At 51.0% G+C, this 23,668-nt stretch overlaps 1 protein-coding gene across 4 annotated transcripts; it reads right to left on the bottom strand.

The window, feature by feature from the left end:
* Positions 1-864: 864 nt before the first annotated feature.
* Positions 865-17,871, bottom strand: ING5 (inhibitor of growth family member 5). 4 transcript variants are annotated; one of them, XR_010725710.1, is made up of 9 exons: positions 17,807-17,871; positions 15,162-15,233; positions 11,714-11,880; positions 9,668-9,779; positions 9,413-9,506; positions 4,934-5,069; positions 4,677-4,738; positions 3,400-4,172; positions 865-2,100 (listed from the first exon to the last, which is right to left on the bottom strand). XR_010725710.1 is itself a non-coding variant. In XM_066233829.1 (8 exons), the coding sequence occupies exons 1-8, from the start codon at positions 17,841-17,843 to the stop codon at positions 4,130-4,132; spliced, it is 693 nt and encodes a 230-aa protein (XP_066089926.1). In that variant the 5' UTR covers positions 17,844-17,871; the 3' UTR covers positions 2,220-4,129. The 4 variants fall into 4 exon arrangements, 3 of the variants coding, with proteins under 3 accessions (XP_066089926.1, XP_066089924.1, XP_066089923.1); XM_066233829.1 differs by lacking the exon at positions 865-2,100 and having other exon boundaries at positions 2,220-4,172; positions 11,744-11,880; XM_066233827.1 differs by lacking the exon at positions 865-2,100 and having other exon boundaries at positions 2,220-4,172; positions 9,413-9,503.
* Between the last annotated feature and the right edge of the window lie 5,797 nt (positions 17,872-23,668).

Consider the following 23,668-nt stretch of genomic DNA (forward strand, 5'->3'; position numbering starts at 1 on the left):
ACATCCCACTGCAACTTCCTGCCAAGGATGTGTTTGCCTTTGCATCTCTGTTGTGGCAGGCGGAGGACAGGATGACCCAGACACTGCCACCCAGCCCTTCTTGCCTGGATGGCCTTCCTTCACAGATCAGTCAGTCACCACAGGATCCTGCCAGCTGTCAGGACTGTTTCAGTGACACAAGCAGGTCCTGGGAAGACAGCCACTCAAATATGACTTCCCACCTGATTGCCATAGGCCCTCCTCCGACTGATAGACCCCTGGGGATTGATAACAGTTCAGACAGTGAGGATGGCCACCCCCACTCCAAAACAAAGACCTGGTGTTTCCTCTTCCCAGGGAGTCACCCAAAGAAATGGCTGCAGGTGCCCTTGGAGTGCTCAGAGGGGGACAGCCTGTGGTGGACTCCAGGTCTGTGAATGGTTTTCATCTGAAAAATGGGTGCAGCTGTGCTTCTCTATCATAGTGACCTTGTCAGGTTTCTGGACCCTGACTGTTAACTCTGAAGGAATGTCCTAAGAACTAGTCTTGACATCCCTGTAAGTCTTGATAGCAAACTTGTTCTAGACAAATCACTTTAAATCTCCACACAGCAACTCAGAGCACTCTCATCCACACATATCTTCTGTGTGAGCTTGGAGCCAGCCTTTGACACTGTGACACAGCTGGGACCAGGGTGAGGCCTAGGGTCCTACCCAGGCCGAGAAGCACCCTCACCCGGACTTCTGAGTTCGGGTTCACCTCATGTTCACCTCAGTCCCCTTCAAAACCCCAGTGTAGGATGTACTCACCACCTCTGGACCCAACACTGGAGTTTTATCATTTCCCAAAATAATGGGTTTTCTAATGTTTGTTTCAAAAAATACTTTATTTATTAAACAATATATCCATAATCTATAACATGATCCAAAAATACAGATATACATCTTTACATTATTTAATAAAAAGATTTACATTATCTTTCCTTTACAAAGGGAACATAGATAGTAATTCCTTGAAAATAAAATGTAACATTCATGTTAAAGCTGCATCATCTTTTTGGATGAAATGTAGTAAAGGAGATCACAAAAACACGTAGGTAGGAAGAAACTCCATAGGACTGTCTCCTGAACAAGAACATTTCTTAGACTTCCTGTTTTAAACGCCTCTGAGCACAGGTAATGACAACTACTCGCTGTTCACTAAAAATGGATAGAACCTTAACTCTGCGATGCCCACGAGTAGTGTCCAAATCCTGCAACAGGGCAGGTCCTGGCTATGGCGTGTGGACAGCACTCTTGCTCGAAGCAGCCCCTGGCAAGGACTGTCATGGACAGGGCAGTAGGCAAGTGCAGTGTTACCGTCTGGAACAGCACCAACACACAATGATGGTTGTCCCCAGCATCCCAGCACACTCCGCTATCATTACTGCTACACATGGCCCTGGCCGGTCCTGGTCTCATGTCCGCCTTCCCAGGGGCCTATCCTGCACAGCAGGGACAGTCACAAAGACCTCAGCCGAGTCAACTGCCCCAGTAGGACAGCCAGAGATGTGGGGGCTCAGCTTAACAAACTGCTAGTGCAGACGTGTCCTGTTGGAGAACAAGGAAGTTTCTCAAATGGCTGGCTGAGAGTACAGCGCTGAGAACTAAGAAAATGGTGCTTCTCCTATGAACAAGATACTTCTTCCCCTACCAGTAAATCCCCAGCCATGGAGGCACACCCTCACCCACTGGCCCTGGCCCCGATTCTGTAACCTGAGGGACAGGGTTTACTCCATAGCCATCCCCAGGATCAGATGTGGGACCCGGCAGGCACAGACGGGGGTCTGGTCTGAATCAGCCTGGTACAAGAGTGGTTAGTCCACGGGGAAGCAAAGCCTCAGTGGGGTTCCAGCCGTCTCCACAGGGCCAGAGCCAGGCCAGGGGGCATGATGCTCTTTCCCAACCAAATGGCCACTCCTGCATTTTTCTGACTCCACTGATATAAACAGTCAGGAAGCATGTTCAGTCATCATCCAAACAGCGTCCCAGGGATCCATCCTGTCATGCTCATGTTTTCTGCTTTCTCCAAAGCTGTCTTCATATTATTTGGTGATATTATTATAACTGGCAAAAGTCAACACTAGAAACAGATAAGCACAGAAACTTTAAAAAGTCGACACACGGGATGCTACACAGTGACAAGCAGGACAACAACACTGAACTTGAAACAAAAGCTTAAGACCTTTTGGGAAATGAGTGTGACCTCAGGAAACCAGGTGACAATTGAAACCAGTCATCCATCCACCTGCACCCACACAGTGTTGTCATGGCAACAGCAGGTGTATCTGCAGATGAAGTTTGAATGTTAAATGAGTTTCTAAAGAATCATCACAAACTTACAATACTTACCTATCCTGTCCACAAAAACTGGTAAAAGTGAAGAAAAAATTTTCCACAGTTGATTCCCCACCATTTTTAAACACCTGTAATGTAAAGCTATGTCACTAAATACAAGTGGGCCTCATGTTCTGGCGTGGCTGAATTGGGGGTGTGCTCCCAGCTTCTTCCTGAACAGCAGGAAAGCATTGGTTCTGAGAAAGCACGTCAGGCCTGGGAACCACCAGGGACCCACGAGGAACAGAGGCTGACCGCTACCCTAACTACCAGCCCAAGACAAAGGGTCACGTAGGCTGAAGTGACCTACCCAAAGTCATTTGCAAGCAAGTTCTACTCCCTCGAGTAGCTCTAGAAAGGACAGCAACTGGACACATCCCAAGCTAGTGAGGACTATCGAGGACTGCAGACTCCTGCTGGACCCTGCCCTGACATCCACTCTCATTGACCAAATATTAACTCCTTCGCAAAGCAGCCAGTGTAGGACGCAGCTTCACCAGTTCCTCTGTCCTGTTCCCTCTCCTTGGTGAGATACTGGAAGCCCAGAGAGGACATGGTGAATGAAGCGTTTGGGAGGACCCTCCTTGCAAAGAGAACAATTCTTCTGACACTGGGCATTTCACACCTCAATTCTATCTCCTGGGTTTTGTTTTTTGGCAAGAGAAACCCAGACTTGTCTGAATCACACAGGGCAGGTCTCAGAGAGTCCAGGACACTCCCAGAAGCCACGCTCTAGGAACCATCACAAGCGGATCTCAACACACCAAATATGTGTGATGTCCCCAACTAGTATCAAAGAGATGGTTTAAAATCGGTTTGGTAAACGCTGACTAAACAGAAAGTGCACTCTAGTTTCCTAGCGTCTTTCCAGAATTGCTGTTGTGGCACAAGAAACTCAGAAATCACATCACATAAAGGTAGTTCCCTGGGAGAGAAGCTGCTGACCCAGTGTGCAACAGAAACAGTTTCAAAAGCGGCTTTTAGTAGACTGGACTGACTTCATACACACAGACCCACTGTCTTCATATGATTACAATAATTTCACCTTCACAGTAAAAACATCCGGAATTCCCAGAGAAATGGAACATCAGCCTGTTACGCTGTCTCTCATTGGCGCTGGTCGTGGTAACCTACGACCTGTCTGCCAATCCACAGCCGTTTACTCCAGAAGGTAAAACCTCAGGGAGGAACCAGCAGTCCAGACGAAAGGGCAGGGCAGCCGAGCAGAGCTCCTCTTTGGGGGAGCCGGCCCTTCCTGCACAGCCACCAGCTCCAAGAACACCCGAGTCAGGAGGGCGCCTTCCGGCAACGCCCGCCAGACAACACACACGTGCAGTCAGCATGGACCATATGCATACAGAGGCGTGGGCTCTCAAGAGCGGCCCAGGAAACTGCAGATCACGCAAGGCTCACACCTCTAGCTGCAGACTGATGGCAGTTCTGCTCCCAGCTGGCACATCCCACCGTGCCCAGCACACCACACGCACACACCAAGAGTCACTTGGCTCCTTCTGGGACTGCCATGCTCAGTGCTGGGGTCTGTATAAAAAGTCATGAGAACAAAGTCGCTGTGGCAAGTCCCCATAAGATCCCTTCTCTGTGCAAATGGGGCTCAGGTGGGTTCTTGGTTTCAGGAAATATCCAGAATTACAACTGGCCACCGAGTTCTTAAATATCATTTGAGACAAGGTAGTTTGAAGATGAAGACAGAATATTGCAACGTGAATGAAGGAGTGTATCAACTTGCTCCACTGGCCCCAGAGTCAGCCTCTTCCTTATTTCTTCTTCCTCCTCTCCTGGACGCACCGTGGACAGAACCTGTGATGAGAGGGGCACAGCATCGGCCCTTTGCCGATTTCCACCAGCACGCAGGAGGCCTAGACCCTGTCTCCCGGTGAAACAGCACCAGAAGAGAGCCCCACAGACACAGGGAAAATCTCCTAAGCAAGTCGCTCTATCTAGCACAGCTGTTTTGAAGTTGACAGATACAAATCAGTCAGCAAAAGTGCATTCCGGCATGACCACTCCTCTTGCTCAAGCTAGTGGCTCTCCAAAACGGAGATGACAACTGCTGTCAAACTGGTAGCCTATGGTGGGGGCAGGATGGTGTGCACGCCAAACCAGCCAGGCTACAGGCTACAGACTCCCACCCTGTCCTGGAGACGGAGGGACCAGGAGACCCTACGCAAGCAAGTTCTGGAGCCGCAGACATAGTGCGCTCTCTCTTCACTCCCGGACCATCACAGCCACAGGGACACAAGGTCGCCCTAGGCCCAGCCACCCCACATTCACGGGGAGGAGACAGGAGCACCCCATACTGACCATTTTCCTTTGGGCTTCGTAGTCAAGTCTACACAGGCGAAGTGAAACCACTCGATTGGACACTGCAGGGCAGGAGGAGGAGCTGCAGTGAGCACTGGGCTTGCTGTGTACCACACACGGAGAGACAGCTACCACCCCAACCCCACCAGGTATAGGGCCCTGCCCCGGGTTCCACACGGGGATGCCAGTGTCTCACTTCCCACCTCAAGGCCCCGTGTCCCGTGGCAAAACCCTGCTGCAGTGTGTCCAACACTCACATCTGGATTATCACAGCCAATCATCTCCCCGTAGGACACCTGATGGCAGAGGCAGTAGGTGGGCTCGTTGGGGTCCACGGGCATGTCCAGCACATCGGAGGGATGCACAGACAGGATGGTGTCAGTAAACTCGGACCTGCAAGGACACAACAGCACTGAGCAGCAGGCAGGAGGGGCCCCGGTGGGGCCAGACCAGGGTGAGGAGGGCAAAGGTGCCGACACCTGAGGAGGAGAAAGCACTCACCTCCCGGCCTTGGGGTCCAGGCCCACTTGGCATAGGATGCCATCCATCTTGGTCCCTCCACCTGGACAGGACCTGCTCCTAGGGCTTCCCCCCAGGCTGACCCTCCTTGGCTTCCTGGGGGCTCCTCCCCGGGGGCAGGCACCCAAGAACTCTACCTGAATCCCACCCTTCCCACCCCAGGCAGGTTTGGGTGGGCCTGCCCTCACCAGCTCTCTCCCGGTCCCTACCTCGAGAAGGGCTGGTGTGTTCCCACCCACATCCCCACACACCTTCATTCACTCTGAAACCTACAGAACCCACCATCTCCCCTCACCCTCCCTGGAATCAAAATCTTGGGAGCTCTCTCTGCCTACCCAGCTGCCCACCCATCAGCAGGGACACTTCTGATTGCAGCCAGCCTCCCAGCCCACCGGAGAAGCAGGCTGTCATGGTGGGGTCTCTAACCCACAGCCCAGACAGGATCTCGCCATGCCCAGACACCCCTGCAACCACTGCCCACGGCTCTGCAGGCAGGCGGGTGGGACACCCACCAGTTCCAGGCAAGGGTGTGGGGCATCTACTCCTAATGCGTCTCAGTATTTGTGAAATAAAGCTGCAAGCTGCACGCTACACAGACAGGATAGCCCTGTCATAGAGACCCATCCCCCATTGAGAGCACACATGTTCACTGGACACACGTGCTATATACACTAGTTTACAGGGCAGTGGGGCAGAGGTGATGCAGAGTAGCACTGGCAGGCGTGACAAGGGTGACGTGAGAAGTCTGCTACCCAAAGAATCTCAACCCTCACCTTCTCCTGTCTAGGAAGGTCATGTACCAGGCTCCATAATGACCCCTGGCTGCTACACAGTTTACCCAATATGTGCTGCCCGCCCCCAGTGAGAGTGCTGCCCATGGAGGTGCCAGGCCTGTCTGAGTTTCCTCCCTCTGCTCTGTCTCTGGGAATAGACAGGATTTTCTCTTTATATCTGAAAACCACACTGTCACAAGAACCTGCCCTTTCCAGGTTCTTTAACACTGCTTCAGGGAACAGTGCCAGCTGACCTCAGGCTAGGACCCTGAAACCCAGACTTGTCACATGGCCTGTGGTCCTTTCTCACCCACACGCTGGCTCTGGCCTGCTCCCCAAGTGCTCACCCTGAAACCTAGACTTGTCACATGGCCTGTGATCCTTTCTCACCCACACGCTGGCTCTGGCTTGCTCGGACCCTGAAACCTAGACTGGTCACATGGCTTGTGATCCTTTCTCACCCACACGCTGGCTCTGGCCTGCTCCCCAAGTGCTCACCCTGAAACCTAGACTTGTCACATGGCCTGTGATCCTTTCTCACCCACACGCTGGCTCTGGCTTGCTCGGACCCTGAAACCTAGACTGGTCACATGGCTTGTGATCCTTTCTCACCCACACGCTGGCTCTGGCTTGCTCGGACCCTGAAACCTAGACTGGTCACATGGCTTGTGATCCTTTCTCACCCACACGCTGGCTCTGGCTTGCTCGGACCCTGAAACCTAGACTTGTCACATGGCCTGTGATCCTTTCTCACCCACACGCTGGCTCTGGCTTGCTCGGACCCTGAAACCTAGACTGGTCACATGGCCTGTGATCCTTTCTCACCCACACGCTGGCTCTGGCTTGCTCGGACCCTGAAACCTAGACTCGTCACATGGCCTGTGATCCTTTCTCACCCACACGCTGGCTCTGGCCTGCTCCCCAGGTGCTCACCCTGAAACCCAGACTTGTCACATGGCCTGTGATCCTTTCTCACCCACACGCTGGCTCTGGCTTGCTCGGACCCTGAAACCTAGACTCGTCACATGGCCTGTGATCCTTTCTCACCCACACGCTGGCTCTGGCCTGCTCCCCAGGTGCTCACCCTGAAACCCAGACTTGTCACATGGCCTGTGGTCCTTTCTCACCCACACGCCGGCTCTGGCCTGCTCCCCAAGTGCTCACCCTGAAACCTAGACTTGTCACATGGCCTGTGGTCCTTTCTCACCCACACGCCGGCTCTGGCCTGCTCCCCAAGTGCTCACCCTGAAACCTAGACTTGTCACATGGCCTGTGGTCCTTTCTCACCCACACGCGGGCTCTGGCCTGCTCCCCAAGTGCTCACCCTGAAACTCAGACTTGTCACATGGCCTGTGGTCCTTTCTCGCCCACACGCTGGCTCTGGCCTGCTCCCCAAGTGCTCACCCTGAAACCCAGACTTGTCACATGGCCTGTGGTCCTTTCTCGCCCACACGCTGGCTCTGGCCTGCTCCCCAAGTGCTCACCCTGAAACCCAGACTTGTCACATGGCCTGTGATCCTTTCTCACCCACACGCGGGCTCTGGCCTGCTCCCCTTGTGCTCACCCTGAAACCCAGACTTGTCACATGGCCTGTGGTCCTTTCTTGCCCACACGCTGGCTCTGGCCTGCTCCCCAAGTGCTCTCCCTGAAACGCATGTACTCGGCAGGAACTCTCCGCCTCTGCACTGACTTCATTTCAATTGCCACCTGACCCGCTCCTGTCACCCTGTGTTCAAGGGCACTGGCCAGATGCAGGTACCCGCAAGAGGGGCGGAGGGAGCCTGACCTGTGGTGACGCAGTGAATAGAGCATTGAACTGGAATGCTGAGGTCACCAGTTTGAAACCTTGGGCTTGCCCGGTCAAGCCACATACAAGAAGCAAGTACTACGAATTGATGCTTCCCGCTTCCTGCTCCCCCCTCCCCTTTCTCTCTTCTCTCTCTAAAATCAATAAATAAGTTCTTTAAAAAAGAGCAACTGACAGAACCGAAAAGAGAAACAGACAAATCTATAACTAGTGTTGGAGATTTCAACAAGCTTTTTTCAATAATTTATAGAACTAAACAGAACATCAGTAAGAATACAAAAGCCATGAATAACACTATCAACCTAGCTATCAAATTGATGTTAATAGATACTTCACTAGCCTGACCAGGTGGTGGTGCAGTGCACAGAATGTCGGACTGGGACGCAGAGGACCCAGGTTCGAAGCCCCAAGGTTGCTGGCTTGACCGTGGGCTCATTGGCTTGAGCATGGGGTCACTGGCTTGAGCGTGGGATCATAGACATGACCCCATGGTCACTGGTTTGAAGCCCAAGGTCACTGGCTTGAGCAAGGGGTCAGCTGCTCTGCTATAGTCCCCCAGTCAAGGCACATATGAGAAAGCACTCAATGAACAACTAAGGAGCCACAACGAAGAACTGATGCTTCTCATCTCTCTCCCTTCCTGTCTGTCTGTCCCTATCTGTCCCTCTCTCTCTGTCAAAAAAAAAGATACTCCACTGAGTATAACACAGGTTCTTTTGAAGTGCATATGGAACGTCAGCAAGACAAACCATAAATCATAATACACATCTTAATTGAGTGTAGAGGATTTCATTATTGAATGTTCTCTGATCACAACAAAATTAAAATTGATACTGAAATCAGAAAGTTCTATGGAAAACCAAAATTACTGAAAACTGAGAAATCTACTTATACATAAGCTATGGAATAAAGAAAAATCACCAAAGAAACTTAAAGATATTTTGAATGGAATAAAAAATACATATATACATCAAAATTCGTGGGACGTGAGCCTGGCCAGGTGCCTCAGTTGGATACAGCACTGTCCTCATGCATCAAGGCTGCAGGTTCAATTACTGGTCAAAATCGTCTCCAGAGAAGCCAGCTGACATTTTACCATTTTCTCTTTAGTCTAAATATTACTTCTGAGAAAAGCAACGCTACAATACAGGGGAGGAGGGGAAGGCGGGTGAAGGCTTTAAATGAAACATCCTCAAAATCAAGTTAAAAATGACGTGTGTTTAATAAACGTATTCACACAACAATGACTATATACAAAAATATATTTATATGTAAAACGATCAACCAGTTTGTAGGCAGCTACTGAAGAGCAACTTGGCCCGCACTGTGCATGAGCACCGTGACGTCACTCAAGAGGCAGACTCACAGCCCAGAGAAGGGCCTGTGGTGCCAGCCTGGGGCTCCTGCACACGGGCCACCGGGCGGGGCAAGTGCCCATCTTGGGAACCAGTACCTACCAGCCTGCTCACCACGGCTGCTTCGAGGACTGGCAGACCAGCACACAAGAAGCCCACAGAACTGCAGCCATGCTGGGCATGGTAAGCACTTCCTCAGGGGTGACTGCCATTGGTGTTTAGACCTAGCAAATACTGATGGCGTTCTTTGGGGGAAAAAGAGAAAAGAAAAAGGGCGCTCACCCTCCTTTATGCTTCTTTTTCTTTGGAGTGTCTTCCTCTGAGGTCCTCCTGCCCCGCCCCCGGGAGCTTCTCTTTTCTTTCTGACTCCGACCTTCTGAAAGACAGTGCAGACCCAGTCTTGTCACAGAGTTCACTAAAGCAGGACAAGACTCACCCAAATGTGATATTTACCGTCAGGCTCCTAACATTAATTAGACAATTCTTCAAAACTCAGTAGTTAAAAGTAACAGAATAAAGAAAAATGGACAGACTTGCTTTTTAACCCTCGTGCTGCAGAGCTCTCAAAGTCGCTGCCCTCCAGCTTGTCCTTCAGGTCTGCTTCAAAGCGCGCCAGGTCCGCGTCAAGCCTCCGAATGTGTTTGTCCACCTGCACAGAAGGATCTCACACATCACATTTAACAGGAGAGCAAACAGCCCACTAGCAGCCCACCACACTGCAGTATCTAAGCCTCTACCAGAGCCTTCCATTAACAAAGTTCTGCTAAGGCGAGGCCACTGTGTCACAGTATATAAGAGGGTCCTTTCTGACACCTCAACCAAATAAATCCTGCTCAGTAAAAACTATAGGTCAGCAGCACTGACAGAGTTATGAAACGTAATGAACTAGGGTTGAAGACATTTGAGACCAAGTCCTAACTTAAAAACCTTAGGAACATATAGATTCTTAAACAGAATAACAAAAATAAAAAGAAAACAAAATTCTTCCAGTGCTTTGGCTACAGGATGAGATAGAAGGGATAGAAGGCAGTGCGGTCAGGGCAGCGGGAGGAGCTGCCCACCGAAGTCACAGCCTGCCAGGGAGGAGAGACGATACACTCCCAAGCAGACACGAACTGCAATCTGAAGTTCATTCTGCATCAGAGAAAATCTGACTCACTAACAAGAGATACAAACCAACATTTCTGGAAACAGGCTGCTTACTCTATAAAGACGTAGCAGTTGGGGCATCAAAATCCCAAATACAACATTATAGTATTCTTCTAGAGTATTCTCCAACACAAGTTAATTCAAGGGGTTAAGAAATCACTGTCGTCTGACTGGGGAGGCGGGGCACGGCATCTGTCAGGTGGCGGCCTGTGGGACAACAGAGACCTGCACACAGGTGCCTCACAGAACAAGGACTCAGGCCCCGCACAAGCGCTGAGTGAAGCTTACTTGAGAGGAAACAGGATACAATTCTAGGACTTTTCCTAAAGCTGACCAAAAAACAGTTTTAAAAAATCTATATAGAAAAGTGGAGTTTCTCCAGCCAAATAAATAAGCAAAAGAGCAGAGAAAACAAGATTCAGTCATGGTACAGGGTGAATGACACCTGTTTGTACTCCTCTGGAAGGGGCAGTTCGCCACAGCCTGAGCCTCCTCCAACCAGCCCCTCGCCATCTCGTAGTTCTGCATGGCCAGCTGCCCCTGACCACCTGGCCCCTGGGCAGCTGTCCCTCACCCCACACTCTGACCCCTCACCATCTCGTAGGTCTGCATGGCCAGCTGCCCCTGACCGCCTGGCCCCTGGGCAGCTGTCCCTCACCCCACACTCTGACCCCTCACCATCTCGTAGGTCTGCATGGCCAGCTGCCCCTGACCGCCTGGCCCCTGGGCAGCTGTCCCTCTCCCCACACTCTGACCCCTCACCATCTCGTAGGTCTGCATGGCCAGCTGCCCCTGACCGCCTGGCCCCTGGGCAGCTGTCCCTCTCCCCACACTCTGACCCCTCACCATCTCGTAGGTCTGCATGGCCAGCTGCCCCTGACCGCCTGGCCCCTGGACAGCTGTCCCTCACCCCACACTCTGACCCCTCACCATCTCGTAGGTCTGCATGGCCAGCTGCCCCTGACCGCCTGGCCCCTGAGCAGCTGTCCCTCACCCCACACTCTGACCCCTCACCATCTCGTAGGTCTGCATGGCCAGCTGCCCCTGACCGCCTGGCCCCTGAGCAGCTGTCCCTCACCCCACACTCTGACCCCTCACCATCTCGTAGGTCTGCATGGCCAGCTGCCCCTGACCGCCTGGCCCCTGAGCAGCTGTCCCTCACCCCACACTCTGACCCCTCACCATCTCGTAGGTCTGCATGGCCAGCTGCCCCTGACCGCCTGGCCCCTGGGCAGCTGTCCCTCACCCCACACTCTGACCCCTCACCATCTCGTAGGTCTGCATGGCCAGCTGCCCCTGACCGCCTAGTCCCTGAGCAGCTGTCCCTCACCCCACACTCTGACCCCTCACCATCTCGTAGGTCTGCATGGCCAGCTGCCCCTGATCGCCTGGCCCCTGAGCAGCTGTCCCTCACCCCACACTCTGACCCCTCACCATCTCGTAGGTCTGCATGGCCAGCTGCACCTTGTCGTCGCTGTACTCCTTGCACTTGCTGTAGGCGCTCTGGATCTTCTGCAGCTGCTCCACCCGCTGCTCTGCAGACAGAGTCTTCACCGTGGAGATGTACTCCGCAGCCAGGATGTCGATCTCCGCTTTCTTATCTGATAAAGCAATGGTTGAAAGCTAGCTCTTGCACGAGAGGCCAGAACATGCTCACCAGACTGGCAAGCCTGACAACACCAAGTGCTGGCAAAGTGACTGCTGTGCACCCTGAAGCACTGTAGGTGGGGGCGCAGTGCACACGGCCCTCAAGAGGCAGCGTGTCTGCAGACAGAATGGCATCACAGAGCTGGGCAGACACTCCAGCCTGGGCCAGGTGCCCAGGACAGTCACCCGTATGACTGCTGTCCCAGGTATAAGCATTGTGCCTGCTCTGACTCTCAAAAGTCCTTGTTTAAGCAATGAAGTGTATGCTTACCTACTCTTAGGTACCCACTGTATAAAGATTTAGACACAAGGATATACACAGAAAACAAGAAACCACCCACATGTTCAATCCTCACTCAAATAGATAAATGAGCTGTGGTCCAGCAACAAAAAGGACCAGCTGCTGCAACATGGAACAACATCAATTAATCCACAAAAGGTGACCTGGAGCAAGAAGAGCAACACACAGGGGGGACAGCCTGTGTGGCTCATCAACATCAAGGTGGGACGGACACACTCTTAACTCTGGTTTAGAGGTGGGAAAATGCCTGTTATAGATGGGACTCAGCATGGTAGAGCTAAGGGAGGGGCACACAGGTCCCCAGGTGCCAGAAGCTCCATCTCACCTGGGGACAGTTTCCCAGGTGATATGCTGTAAATGTTTATGCTTATTTCTGAATGTAAATCTGTATTTCATAATAATAGAAGTCTCTGTATTCCACAGTTAGGATGCTATACCTTCATGAAAAACAAGATATTCCAATAAAGAAAACTGAATGAAAATATGAAAGTCACGTACACCCAAGGTTATCATCACCAAATGTAAAATCTCAGGGCTCAAGGCAGGCTGAAACTTCTAACCAGGACAAGAAAGAAGATCACATGTGTAAAGGACGAGGGACCCAAACGGCCTCAGATTTCTCAACAGCAACATGGAAACCAGGAGCCAGTCCGCAATACCTGTCACATCCTGGGGGGAATGACTGTCAACCTGAAATGCTACACCAAACTATTAATTGACTATGAAGACAAGCACATTTTCAGACATACAATGTCAGGAGAAATTTACCTTCCCAAGGACCCTATCCCAGGAGGCTACTGGAAAAGCTCCTTGAAACAAGGGGGCAAGCCAAGAAAAAGGAAGCTTATGGCCCAGAAAATGAGGTCCCAACCAAAGAGGAGGCAAGGAAAACCCAGCGCCAGCCTGTGCAGACAGACCTGCGGGACAAAGGGGTCTGGAGAGGTCTCCGCACAGAGCAGGCAGAGGACTTAGGGCAGCAGTCACACCAAACATGTGGAGTGAAGAAAAAAGAGTCAACAAACAGCAATTAGGAATGCCAAGAAAAACTCAGTTATGCAAAAAAGGTCGTGAAAGCACAGCATTGGTGAGGCTCAGCAGTAAACTGCCTACAGAGCGGTCCCAATGAAAACACCATCACCGGTCCAGCACAACCCCAATTCCAGCCCACCACACCCAGGAGAGAGGGGCAGGGGTGGCGCATAGGGTGGGGGGGGCGCAGCTGGAGAAGTAGAGCTTCATAATAACTGAACAGAGGAAGTCTAAAACTGAAAGGGAATTCATAATAGCAAAATGTGATGCTGAGAAATACGGAGGTAAATACCAAGATATCAAAAAGTACTCTCTTTTTATTTTATTCATTTCTTTCTTCTTTTTCTTTTTAACTTGTTTCTTAATGTTTATTTTATTGGCTTTAGAGAGAAGATGGGAGAGAGCCGGAGAGAGATAGGAACAATCTCTATGTTTTGGGATGATGCTCTAACCAACTGAGCTATCTGGCCAGGGCAAAAAACTACTATCTAACTTTTTAAACTATGCATACATAGTTCCAAGTTAGAAAGTCTTTTAAGAGAAAGCAAAGAGCCTGACCAGGTGGTGGCGCAGCATAGAGCGTCAGACTGGGACGTGGAGGACCCAGGTTCCAAACCTCAAGGTCACCAGCTTGAGTGCAGGCTCATCGGGTTTGAGCACAGCTCACCACCTTGAGCCCAAGGTCGCTGGCTTGAGCAGGGGTCACTCGGTCTGCTGTAGCCACTCCCCCAACCCCAGTCAAGGCATATATGAGAAAGCAATCAATGAACAACTAAGGTGCTACAATGAAGAATTGATGCTTCTCATCTCTCTTCCTTCCTGTCTGTCCCTATCTGTCCCTCTCTCTGTCACAAAAAAAAGAGAAAGCAAAGATAAAAAATAAATAATAATAAAAGAAAAGCTAATAAATATTTTGACTGTAAAGAGAGGATACTCTGCTTATAGATATGATTTGAAGATGTGTAAGAATCCAAAGAACTGTTTGCTTAAGTATCAACCCTTTCGCCTGACTGTTGGTGGCGCAGTGGATAGAGTGTCAACGTGGGACTCGAGGTCCCAGGTTTGAAACCCAAGGTTGTCGGCTTGAGTGCAGGCTCATCAGCTTGAGTTGCAGGGTCACTGCCTTGAGCATGGGATCAACATGATCCCATGGTCGCTGGCTTGAGCCCAGAGTTCTCTGGCTTGAAGCCCAAGGTTGCTGGCTTGAGCAAGGGGTCACTGGCTTGGCTTGAGGGTCAAGGCACATATAAAAAACAATCAACGGGCCCTGGCCGGTTGGCTCAGCGGTAGAGCGTTGGCCTGGCATGCGGGGGACCCGGGTTCGATTCCCGGCCAGGGCACATAGGAGAAGCGCCCATTCGCTTCTCCACACCCCCCCTCCTTCCTCTCTGTCTCTCTCTTCCCCTCCCGCAGCCAAGGCTCCATTGGAGCAAAGATGGCCTGGGCGCTGGGGATGGCTCCTTGGCCTCTGCCCCAGGCGCTAGAGTGGCTCTGGTCGCCGCAGAGCGACGCCCCGAAGGGGCAGAGCATCGCCCCCTGGTGGGCAGAGCGTCGCCCCTGGTGGGCGTGCCGGGTGGATCCCGGTCGGGCGCATGCGGGAGTCTGTCTGACTGTCTCTCCCCGTTTCCAGCTTCAGAAAAAAAAAAAAAAAAAAAAAAAGCAATCAACGAAAAACTAGAGCACTGCAACTACAAGTTGATGCTTCTTATCTCTTTCCCTTTCTCTCCCTTTCGGTCTGTCTCAAAACATAAATAAATTAATTAATAAAGTATTAGCATTCTCTAAGACAACATCCGAAGCCAAAGCCTAGAGCTAGGCCCCATGCACTGGGTCCCCTGGTCACCTAGTGCCAGTCCAGGGTCCTCGTGCCTCCTCTCCCCGGCTGTACTGAAAGCCTGAGCCCACCTTCTGTCCTTTGGTCCAGCTCTCGCATCAGTTGAAAGTTCCTCTGAAGTTCACAAGGAAGGTTCTCAATACCTGAAACACAGGGACATGGGCTTCTCAGTAGGAGCACACAAATCTGCCTGCTAGGCTTTAAACCTACGATCTACACATCACAAGCCCACTTTGTCTTCTCTTTCTGTTAGGTTTTGGAGAAGACAAGGATGAAGGTATCTTCTTTTAGGGAGGAGTGAGTACCAAACACTGATCATAGGCAGATACACTTCAGAACAGGGGTCAGGAACCTATGGCTCGCGAGCCAGATGTGGCTCTTTTGATGGCTGCATCTGGCTCACAGACAAATCTTTAATAAAAAAAAACGTTAAAAATATAAAACATTCTCATATATTAAAATCCATTCATTTCCTACCACTCATGTTCATGGTTGTGGGTGGCTGGAGCCAATCACAGCTGTCCTCCAGGACAACACCAAATTTTTATTGGATAATGCCTAACGTACATGGGTCATTGTATGGCTCTCACGGAATTACATTTTAAAATATGTGGCGTTCATGGCTCTCTCAGCCAAAAAGTTTCCCGACGCCTGCTTCAAAAGTTGCCAGAAGCTGGAGAAGTCAGAGGCGAGTCTAGAAACAAGCTGTGAGCAGAGGCAGGGAGGACAGCCATGTGAATCTCCCACCCCCCCTCCCGTCTAGATGCCCCCCACCACAGCCAGCCAGTCCAAACCCTGGGGTCCTCTTTGATCTTCCCCTACCTTACCCTGAAATCCAGTGTACTGGGTACTGCAGGCCAGTGCTGCTGGCAGAACTTGATGCACAGATGTGAACCTTCTCTGAGCTGCCCAAAAATGTGGGCACTGGCCACATGGGGCTACTGAGCACACGAAATAAGCTAGTACCACTGAGGGACTGAACTTCTAATTTCGCTCAAGTTTAATTCACTTAAACAGGCCATGCGAGACCTTGTAGGTGGAGGACCCCACTCCATGCTGCTAACCCATCTACGCTGCCGTCCTCCTAGTCCAGGCCAGCCTTCCCACACACCTGCATGGCCACAACAGGCCCTGACTTGGCTCCTGCATCCAGTCTTGGCACTCCCCTCCACCCTCACCACGCACCAGTCTTCATTTCAAGAGCTCAATCGAATCTTTCAAAGCTGCTGCCCAGTGCTTTAAGAAAACCATGAAAACTCCCAGCAAAGCCTCAAGAGTCACTATGCCCTCCCTGGACCTCCCTGCTCTGTCCTACTACCCAGGGCTCTGTAGCACAGGGCCACTTGGTACTCTTGAATCCTGCTAGGCCCCTTTATGGCCTTTAATCTTCTATGAACTTAAAAAAAAAAAATCTATCTGCCCATATGACAGTAAGTTCCAAGAAAATGAGGATCATGGTTGCTTTCCTGGAACAGAGGAGGGGGGCTCAAGGAGCAAGCAGGTGCCTCCATTTCCTGAGCCTTCATTCAAGTTCCTCAACCCTCCCAGGGGCCCACTGGACAGGTGGTGGGACAAAGAAGGGCAGCTCCAGTACTCCCCAGCAGACACCTGGGAGCAGGCCTCTCTAGCAATAATGGGGAGAGGGCTCCCCTCAACATGCTCTACCACGGGACCAGTGCTCAGGATGGGCCAAAAGAGCAGAATAAATGACCAGGATTGGGTGACCCCCTTGGGAAGAGCTGATCACCACTATCTGCTCCAGAGCAGGGACTCACTCCCTACTCAGCATCCTCAGGTGAAGTGCCCAGGCCCGAGTGACCATGAATATCCCCAGTGCACCCCAGTGCTCCATGCCCCAGCCGGAGCCAGACCCAAAATGTGCATGACACTCATGAGCTACTCAGTTCCGTGAAATGGGGGGAAAACCATTTGCTCAGGAGTGGTCAGGATGGTTCACCCTGATCTACAGGTAGACAGGACGTCTGCTGGAGGAGCCTCACAGCCACCGGCCCTGAACACCTTAATCAGCACTGGAAGTACTCCTGAGAAGAGGTAGGCACCCTGGGAGACCCTCCATGCCAGCATCGCCTCCCCGTTTTCCCGATTCACAAGCTGAGGCTCGGCGCCCGAAAGCGACTCCAGGGACCCCAGGCCCGGAACCCTCAGACTCAGTCCAGAGTCCAAGGGGGCTAGAACTCTACCACCTTCTTAGGCCTGAGTGGTGGGAGCCAGGCCCAAACCAAGTCAGGGCAAGGCCTGAGATAAAGACAGAGGAGGGGCGGGGCAGAGCCGGAGGGGGCGGGGCTTAATCAAGGACAGTGGGCCGAGGCCTGGCCGGGGAGGGTCGGAGCCACCAAAGAGCAGGGCTTACGGGGAGGGACCTAACAAGGAGGGAGGGGCTTAACAGGCGGGGCCTAATCGGAGGAGGAAGAGAGGGCCAGTGGTGGGCGGGGCCTAACCGGGGACTGCGGGGTCCCGCCCCCCCGCAACACACATAGAATTGGCGCGGCCGTGACGGCGGACCCAGCGCCGCACTAGTGCGCGCGCCCCACCCTCGTACCCGCCCGGTCGCGCGCGCGCCCGTCCCCGCCGACCCCAAGCCGCCCCGCAGCCCCCACGAGCCCCAGGGTCCAAATGCGGGTCCTGGCGTGCAGGGGGGAATGGCAGAGAGGGCCCCACGCAGGCGGCGGCCTGAGGGGTTTAGGGGGGTGCTTACTGTCCAGGTAGTGCTCCAAGTACATGGCGGTCGCCATCTTCGTCCGCGGCCGCGCTCTGGGTCTGCGCGGGCGGGTGGAGCCGGGAGAAGTGGAGGGCGGAGCCGGTGCGCTCACTATTAATGAGTCGCGTGCATGGATTGGCTAGCAGGCGGGGCGGCCGCCTGCCGATACGCCCCCTGGCTTCCGGCAGGCGCCGAGCTGGAGCCGGGTGGCGGCCAGGGGGCGTTTGCTGCAGGGACACGGAGGGGTGTCTACGGGGTAGTTTAACCCCCTGGACGTCCTCGGCCTGAGAGCCGCCGACATTTGGCCCGGGCGGCTATGGCGCAGAACAGGTGCCTACGAAGAGTGACGAACGTAGTCCAGCTGACGACAGGGTCTCCGGAGTACACCGGGTGCACACAGGAAAACTGGGGGTGACGGGGTCAGCACGTGTCGATGAAGGTTCGGTAGATGCAGTGCTCAGCTCTGGTCGCCCCCGGGGCGCCTCGCGGGGAGGGGTTCTGCGCGACCTCCGGCCGCACAGCATGCCCGAAGGACAGCTCGTTACTGGACTGCAGAAAGCTGGGTCCCAAACTGCACCGTCCTACCCACTTCGTCCCCGGGGATTCAGGTGGTCGGTCTACAAGTAGCATACCCTGACCAATGAGCAGTAGTTTCCTTATTGAAAATGCATGTTTAAAGGTGTACCCCCTGCCTGGATCTGGAATGCTGAGGTCATTGGTTCGAAACCCTGGGCTTGCTTGCTTAGTCAAGGCACATATGGGAGTTGATGCTTCCCTGCTCCTCCTCCCTTCTCTCTCTAAATCCTCTCTAAAATGAATAAATAAAAATCTAAAAAAAAATTTTTTTTAAAGATAAGTGTACACCTCCTTCTAGAACTCTTCCCTAAATCCCAAATTTTTGAAAATGAAAACGTTTTTGCCAATTTTACTTTCATTACAAAAATTCAAACTGTCCAGGAACTTGTAATTACAATAAGTTTCCCCATCTCTGGGGGGTACAGAACTGATTATCTTGCTCACCTTTTACTCCAAACGGTAGCAGTTTTGGTGCATTCTCTCTGTTCCCATGTAATGCTTGAAGAGAAGACGCCCACACGAATTCACACATAACTAAATACTATCCATCTTTTTTATTGTTTTAAATGGCCGTTTTTTTTTTAATTAATAGACTTTTTTAGAGCATTTGGATTCACAAATAAATTGAGGACAGAGTTCCTATATACCCCCTCCACACAGTTTCCCCTATTACAAACAATTTGTATTGGTGTGGAACATTTATTAAAATTGATAAAACAGTATTGAAACATTATTAATTAAAGTCCATAATTTACATTAGGGTTCACACAGTTGTACAATTATGTTAGGTATCCACCATTATAGTATCATATATAAGTTTCTCTGCCCTAAACATTCTTTGTGTGCCACATGTTCACCCCTCCTCCCCTCACAAACCCTGGCAACCACTGATCCTTGTGTTTCTGTAGTTTGACTTTCTCAGCCACACAGCTGGAATGGTACAGCATGTAACCTTTCAGATTAGCTTCTTTTACTTAGTAACATGCATTTAAGTTTCCTTCATGCCCTTTCTTGGCTTGATAGCTTCTTTCCTAATGATCAAATATTTCATTTTTTTTATGTATCACACTTTACCACCTATTGATAAAGGTTGCTTCCAGTATGTCAATTATGAATAAAGCTGATCAATTTGTTCAGTACAGGTTTTTCTTTGACTATGGTACCAAGAGGTGTGATGCTAGGAAATACTGTAAGATTACAGTTAGTTTTATAAGAAACTGCAAACTGCCTTCCAGAGTTGCTGCACCATTTTGCATTCCTACCAGCAATGAATGAGAGTTCCTGCTGTTCCACATCCTCATCATCATTTGGTGTTGTCAGTGTTCCAGACTGTGGACATTCTAATAGATGTGTAGATCTTTTATTTCCAGTTCCCCAATGAAGCATCCACCGGGTATAATAAAAAAACAAATGTCGGAGACTTTCAGAGGTAGGTATAGATGTAATTTTATTGGCCAGTTTCACCTGCGCAGGGGCGAATTCCCTGATGTCCGGAGACACCGTACTCAGTAGGAGCTGCAAATGGGAACCGCCCCAGGCGCTTACAGCTAGTTCCTTATATATCCTAAGCAAGCAAGCATAATACAGAAGCAAAAATAGCGGTTACTTATTCGCTAAGGGAGTTGCACATAGCATAGCAACAGGGGCTGGGTCTAGCTCATTGGCGAACTTCAAACATAAACTTCTGATAAGGGTCTCTAACCAATGGAATGCAGACGTTTGTCTTCCTTTGTTCTTAGCCTTACAGGGTCCCTAACCTTACCTCCCTGTCTCTGTGTCTACACTCTGGCAATCCCAGCAGACTTTCCTGAATCTAACAATTTGATCTTTTCTTGATCCTTACATCTAACATGATGTTGAGCACCTTCTCACATGCATATCTGCCATCTGTATTTCTTTGTTTAGATGTCTGTCCAGATCTTTTGCCCATTTTTCTTTCTTTTTTTTTGTATTTCTCTGAAGCTGGAAACGGGAGAGACAGTCAGACAGACTCCCGCATGCGCCCAACCGGGATCCACCCGGCAAGCCCACCAAGGGGCGATGCTCTGCCCCTCCGGGGCGTCGCTCTGTTGCGACCAGAGCCACTCTAGTGCCTGGGGCAGAGGCCAAGGAGCCATCCCCAGCGCCCGGGCCATCTTTGCTCCAATGGGGCCTCGGCTGCGGGAGGGGAAGAGAGAGACAGAGAGGAAGGAGAGGGGGAGGGGTGGAGAAGCAGATGGGCGCTTCTCCTGTGTGCCCTGGCCGGGAATCAAACCCGGACTTCTGCACGCCAGGCCAATGCTCTACCACTAAGCCAACCAGCCAGGGCCATTCTTTTGCCCATTTTTCAATTGGGCCCTTTGTTTTCTTGGTGAGTCGTACTTTCCACTTTTACACTATGTACATTTTTAATTTAATATGCTTCATGAGCCTGACCTGTGGTGGCGCAGTGGATAAAGCGTCGACCTGGAAATGCTGAGGTCGCCGGTTTGAAACCCTGGACTTGCCTGGTCAAGGCACATATGGGAGTTGATGCTTCCTGCTCCTCCCCCCTTCTCTCTCTCTCTCTCCCCCCTTTCCCCTTTCTAAAATGAATAAATAAATAAATAAATAATAATTAGTTAAAAAAAATATGCTTCATGAATTCTGACCACATTTTGCTCAGTTCTACATCATGCTGTTTACTACATATATTTCATTGTGTTGTGTTGCGAACCAGCACAACTAGTAATTCCAGGTCCTGAGTGGGAATGGTACGAAATTAAGAAAATACACTTAAAGAATTAAAGAATGGGTTCAGGAGGGTTCTGCAAAGCTGACAGCAGAAACATCGCACCCCAAACCACATCTTGCTTTATTTATAGGGCAAAGTGGGCCATTAGCAAATCAATGAGATCTCTGATCATGTTTCCCAGGCAACCCAAGAATTTTTACTAAGTGCATTAAAACCCCAGCATTCATAACATCTTAACTTTACACAAAACAAAAGATAGAAGAAACTTGCCTCCAGTCTTTCTGGGGACATGGGGGTAGAATAAGTAAAAACAATCCAGCACCACAGCTTAACAGCCTTTTGCAACCTAATCAGTAAAGTGGTGGGGGTATGGGCAGACTGTCAGCTTGCAGCTGACAAAAATCTAACTCCTTGTTGGCTTTTTGGTTCCCAACAGTGTTGGTTTACCAAACTTTAACAAGTTCCTTACAGTTGTACAATATTATTATAATGCTCTGGTGAACCTTGGTTCATATAGCTATCTATAGGTATCCATCTGTCACCTATTGCTCATAATAAACTACCTGAAAACTTAAGTGTTGTGGTTGGGATTTTTTGTTTTTGTTTGTTTGTTTGTTTTTGACAGAGAGTCAGAGAGAGGGATAGAAAGGGACAGACAGGAAGGGAGAGAGATGAGAAGCATCAATTCTTCGTTGTAGCTCCTTAGTTGTTCATTGATTGCTTTCTGAATGTGCCTTGGAAGGGGGTGCTATAGCAGAGCAAGTGACCCCTTGCTCAAGCCAGCGACCTTGGGCTTTAAGCCAGCAACCTTTGGGCTCAAACCAGCGACCATGGGGTTATGTCTATGATCCCACGCTCAAGCCAGTGACCCCTTGCTCAAGCTGGTGAGCTTGTGCTCAAGCTGGATGAGCCTGCGCTCAAGCCAGCGACCTCAAGATTTCGAACCTGGGTCTTCTGCGTCCCAGTCCGATGCTCTATCCACTGCTCCACCGCCTGGTCAGGCAAAAACTTGTGTTTTAAAAGCACCATTTCAAAAAATAAAAACACCATTTAATTATAGCACACACTGTTTGAGTCAGGCATTCCAGTAGGGCTCAAGTGGATCATTCTTCTGTTCCATGTGATACCATAGAGAAGACTGGGGTGTACTGTACTGAAATCCCTTTGTCCTTTTGAAGGCAAGGAGATGGACATTTTAGAACAAGACATCTATCAGACAGCAGGATATTGCTTACCTACATAAGGTGATATTAAATAGTCTTTGCATTATGAGTTTTCACCAGGTTGTGCTACAGTAACAAAGAACCCAAAAGTCTCTGCTTGAGTCAGAATGGTTTTTCTTTCTGGTGCTACCTATCAGGCTACACTGGTTGTAGCTTGGCCGTGACTGTATCTTCATCCCAGGATACAGGGTGAAAAAGAAGCCCTAATTGTGCACTTGCTGCTCTCATGTTGAGGTCAGAAGGGAATGGACAAACAACGCAACTGCTTTTATAGTTTCTGCCTGAACTTGTGCTGTCAGTTGTGGTTACAACAGCATTTGGAAGTCACATGGCCAAGCTCAACATCAAGGAAGGAAGCAAATAATTGGAAACAATATAATCTATCACCCTTCCAAAACTCAAAACCAAATCAGGGAGGGGGTCAATAAGGAAAATAAAAAGCTACTGTTAAGTGTCTTGGGTAATACTGTTCTCAGGGGCTTGCGCAGCCACCCAGAGAATGGGGGAAGAAAGGTCAGAAATAGTGCTAAGAGCCTCAGCCCAAGCATTAAACGCGGGCAGTCTCGGGGCGGGGGTGGGGCACTGCTGTTCTTAACCCTCACAGACCTCATGGTCTGCAGCGGTGAGGCAGGTGGTTCTCAACAGCTCACTAGAGAACAGCTTGTAATTGCACACCTACCACATTTCTGCTGCATCCACCTCGGAAAAAGTGGCCTCCAAAGTTTGCACCAGTGCCTCTCCCCCGCAGCCTAACCCAGAAATCCTGGGAAAAGTGGTTCCTAGCTTGCTCCAGCCTGAATGTTCGCGTCCCCACCTTGTGATGGCATTGGGCCTTCAGGGTAACTGGGTTTAGACAGCTCCGAAGCCGGGACACTCATGTGGGAACAGTGCCCTCCTTAGGAGAGAAAGGCAGCCTAAGCGCGCAGCCGGAGGACTCTGAGGCAATAACAGCAAACACTGCTGTGCTCTGTAGATGCCAGGGCTTGTCTGACTAGCCGTGTCACCTCTCTACGACAGGGACCGTTCGTTCACCCTCTCCTGGTCGGCGCCCACAGGTCAGAGACAGACACACAAACGGAACAATCCCCCTTCTCTCCTCTCTACGAGTCTGCACACGTCGTCTTTGCAAACAGAAGTCTTTGCAGGCCCGTGCGTTAGGTCCGACAGTACAGTGACCGCGCCGTGCTCATCAGGTCTGCCGCGCGACCCCCATGCAGACACACCTCCCGCATTGCAGGACACGCGGGTGCAGCCGCGGCCCCGCGCGCGCTACAACACCCGGCCGGCCCCGGAACTCCGCTCCCCTCCGCACCGCCCTTCCGTCGTAACGCGACGCTGCCTCGACAC

The sequence above is a fragment of the Saccopteryx bilineata genome, chromosome 5 (assembly GCF_036850765.1).
Source record: "Saccopteryx bilineata isolate mSacBil1 chromosome 5, mSacBil1_pri_phased_curated, whole genome shotgun sequence".
In the NCBI taxonomy this organism is placed as follows: Eukaryota; Metazoa; Chordata; class Mammalia; order Chiroptera; family Emballonuridae; genus Saccopteryx; species Saccopteryx bilineata.

What these genes read in the sequence shown, in the direction of transcription:
- ING5 (XM_066233826.1), bottom strand. Translation starts at nt 17,843, where the DNA reads ATGGCGACCGCCATGTACTTGGAGCACTACCTGGACA. An exon ending in AAAAAGAAGCATAAAGGAGG is followed by an intron (nt 5,070 to 9,412) that starts GTGAGCGCCCTT and finishes GTGTCCTTGCAG; the next exon opens with GTCCGAGTTTACTGACACCA. An exon ending in TTGGCTGTGATAATCCAGAT is followed by an intron (nt 4,739 to 4,933) that starts GTGAGTGTTGGA and finishes CCTGCCCTGCAG; the next exon opens with TGTCCAATCGAGTGGTTTCA.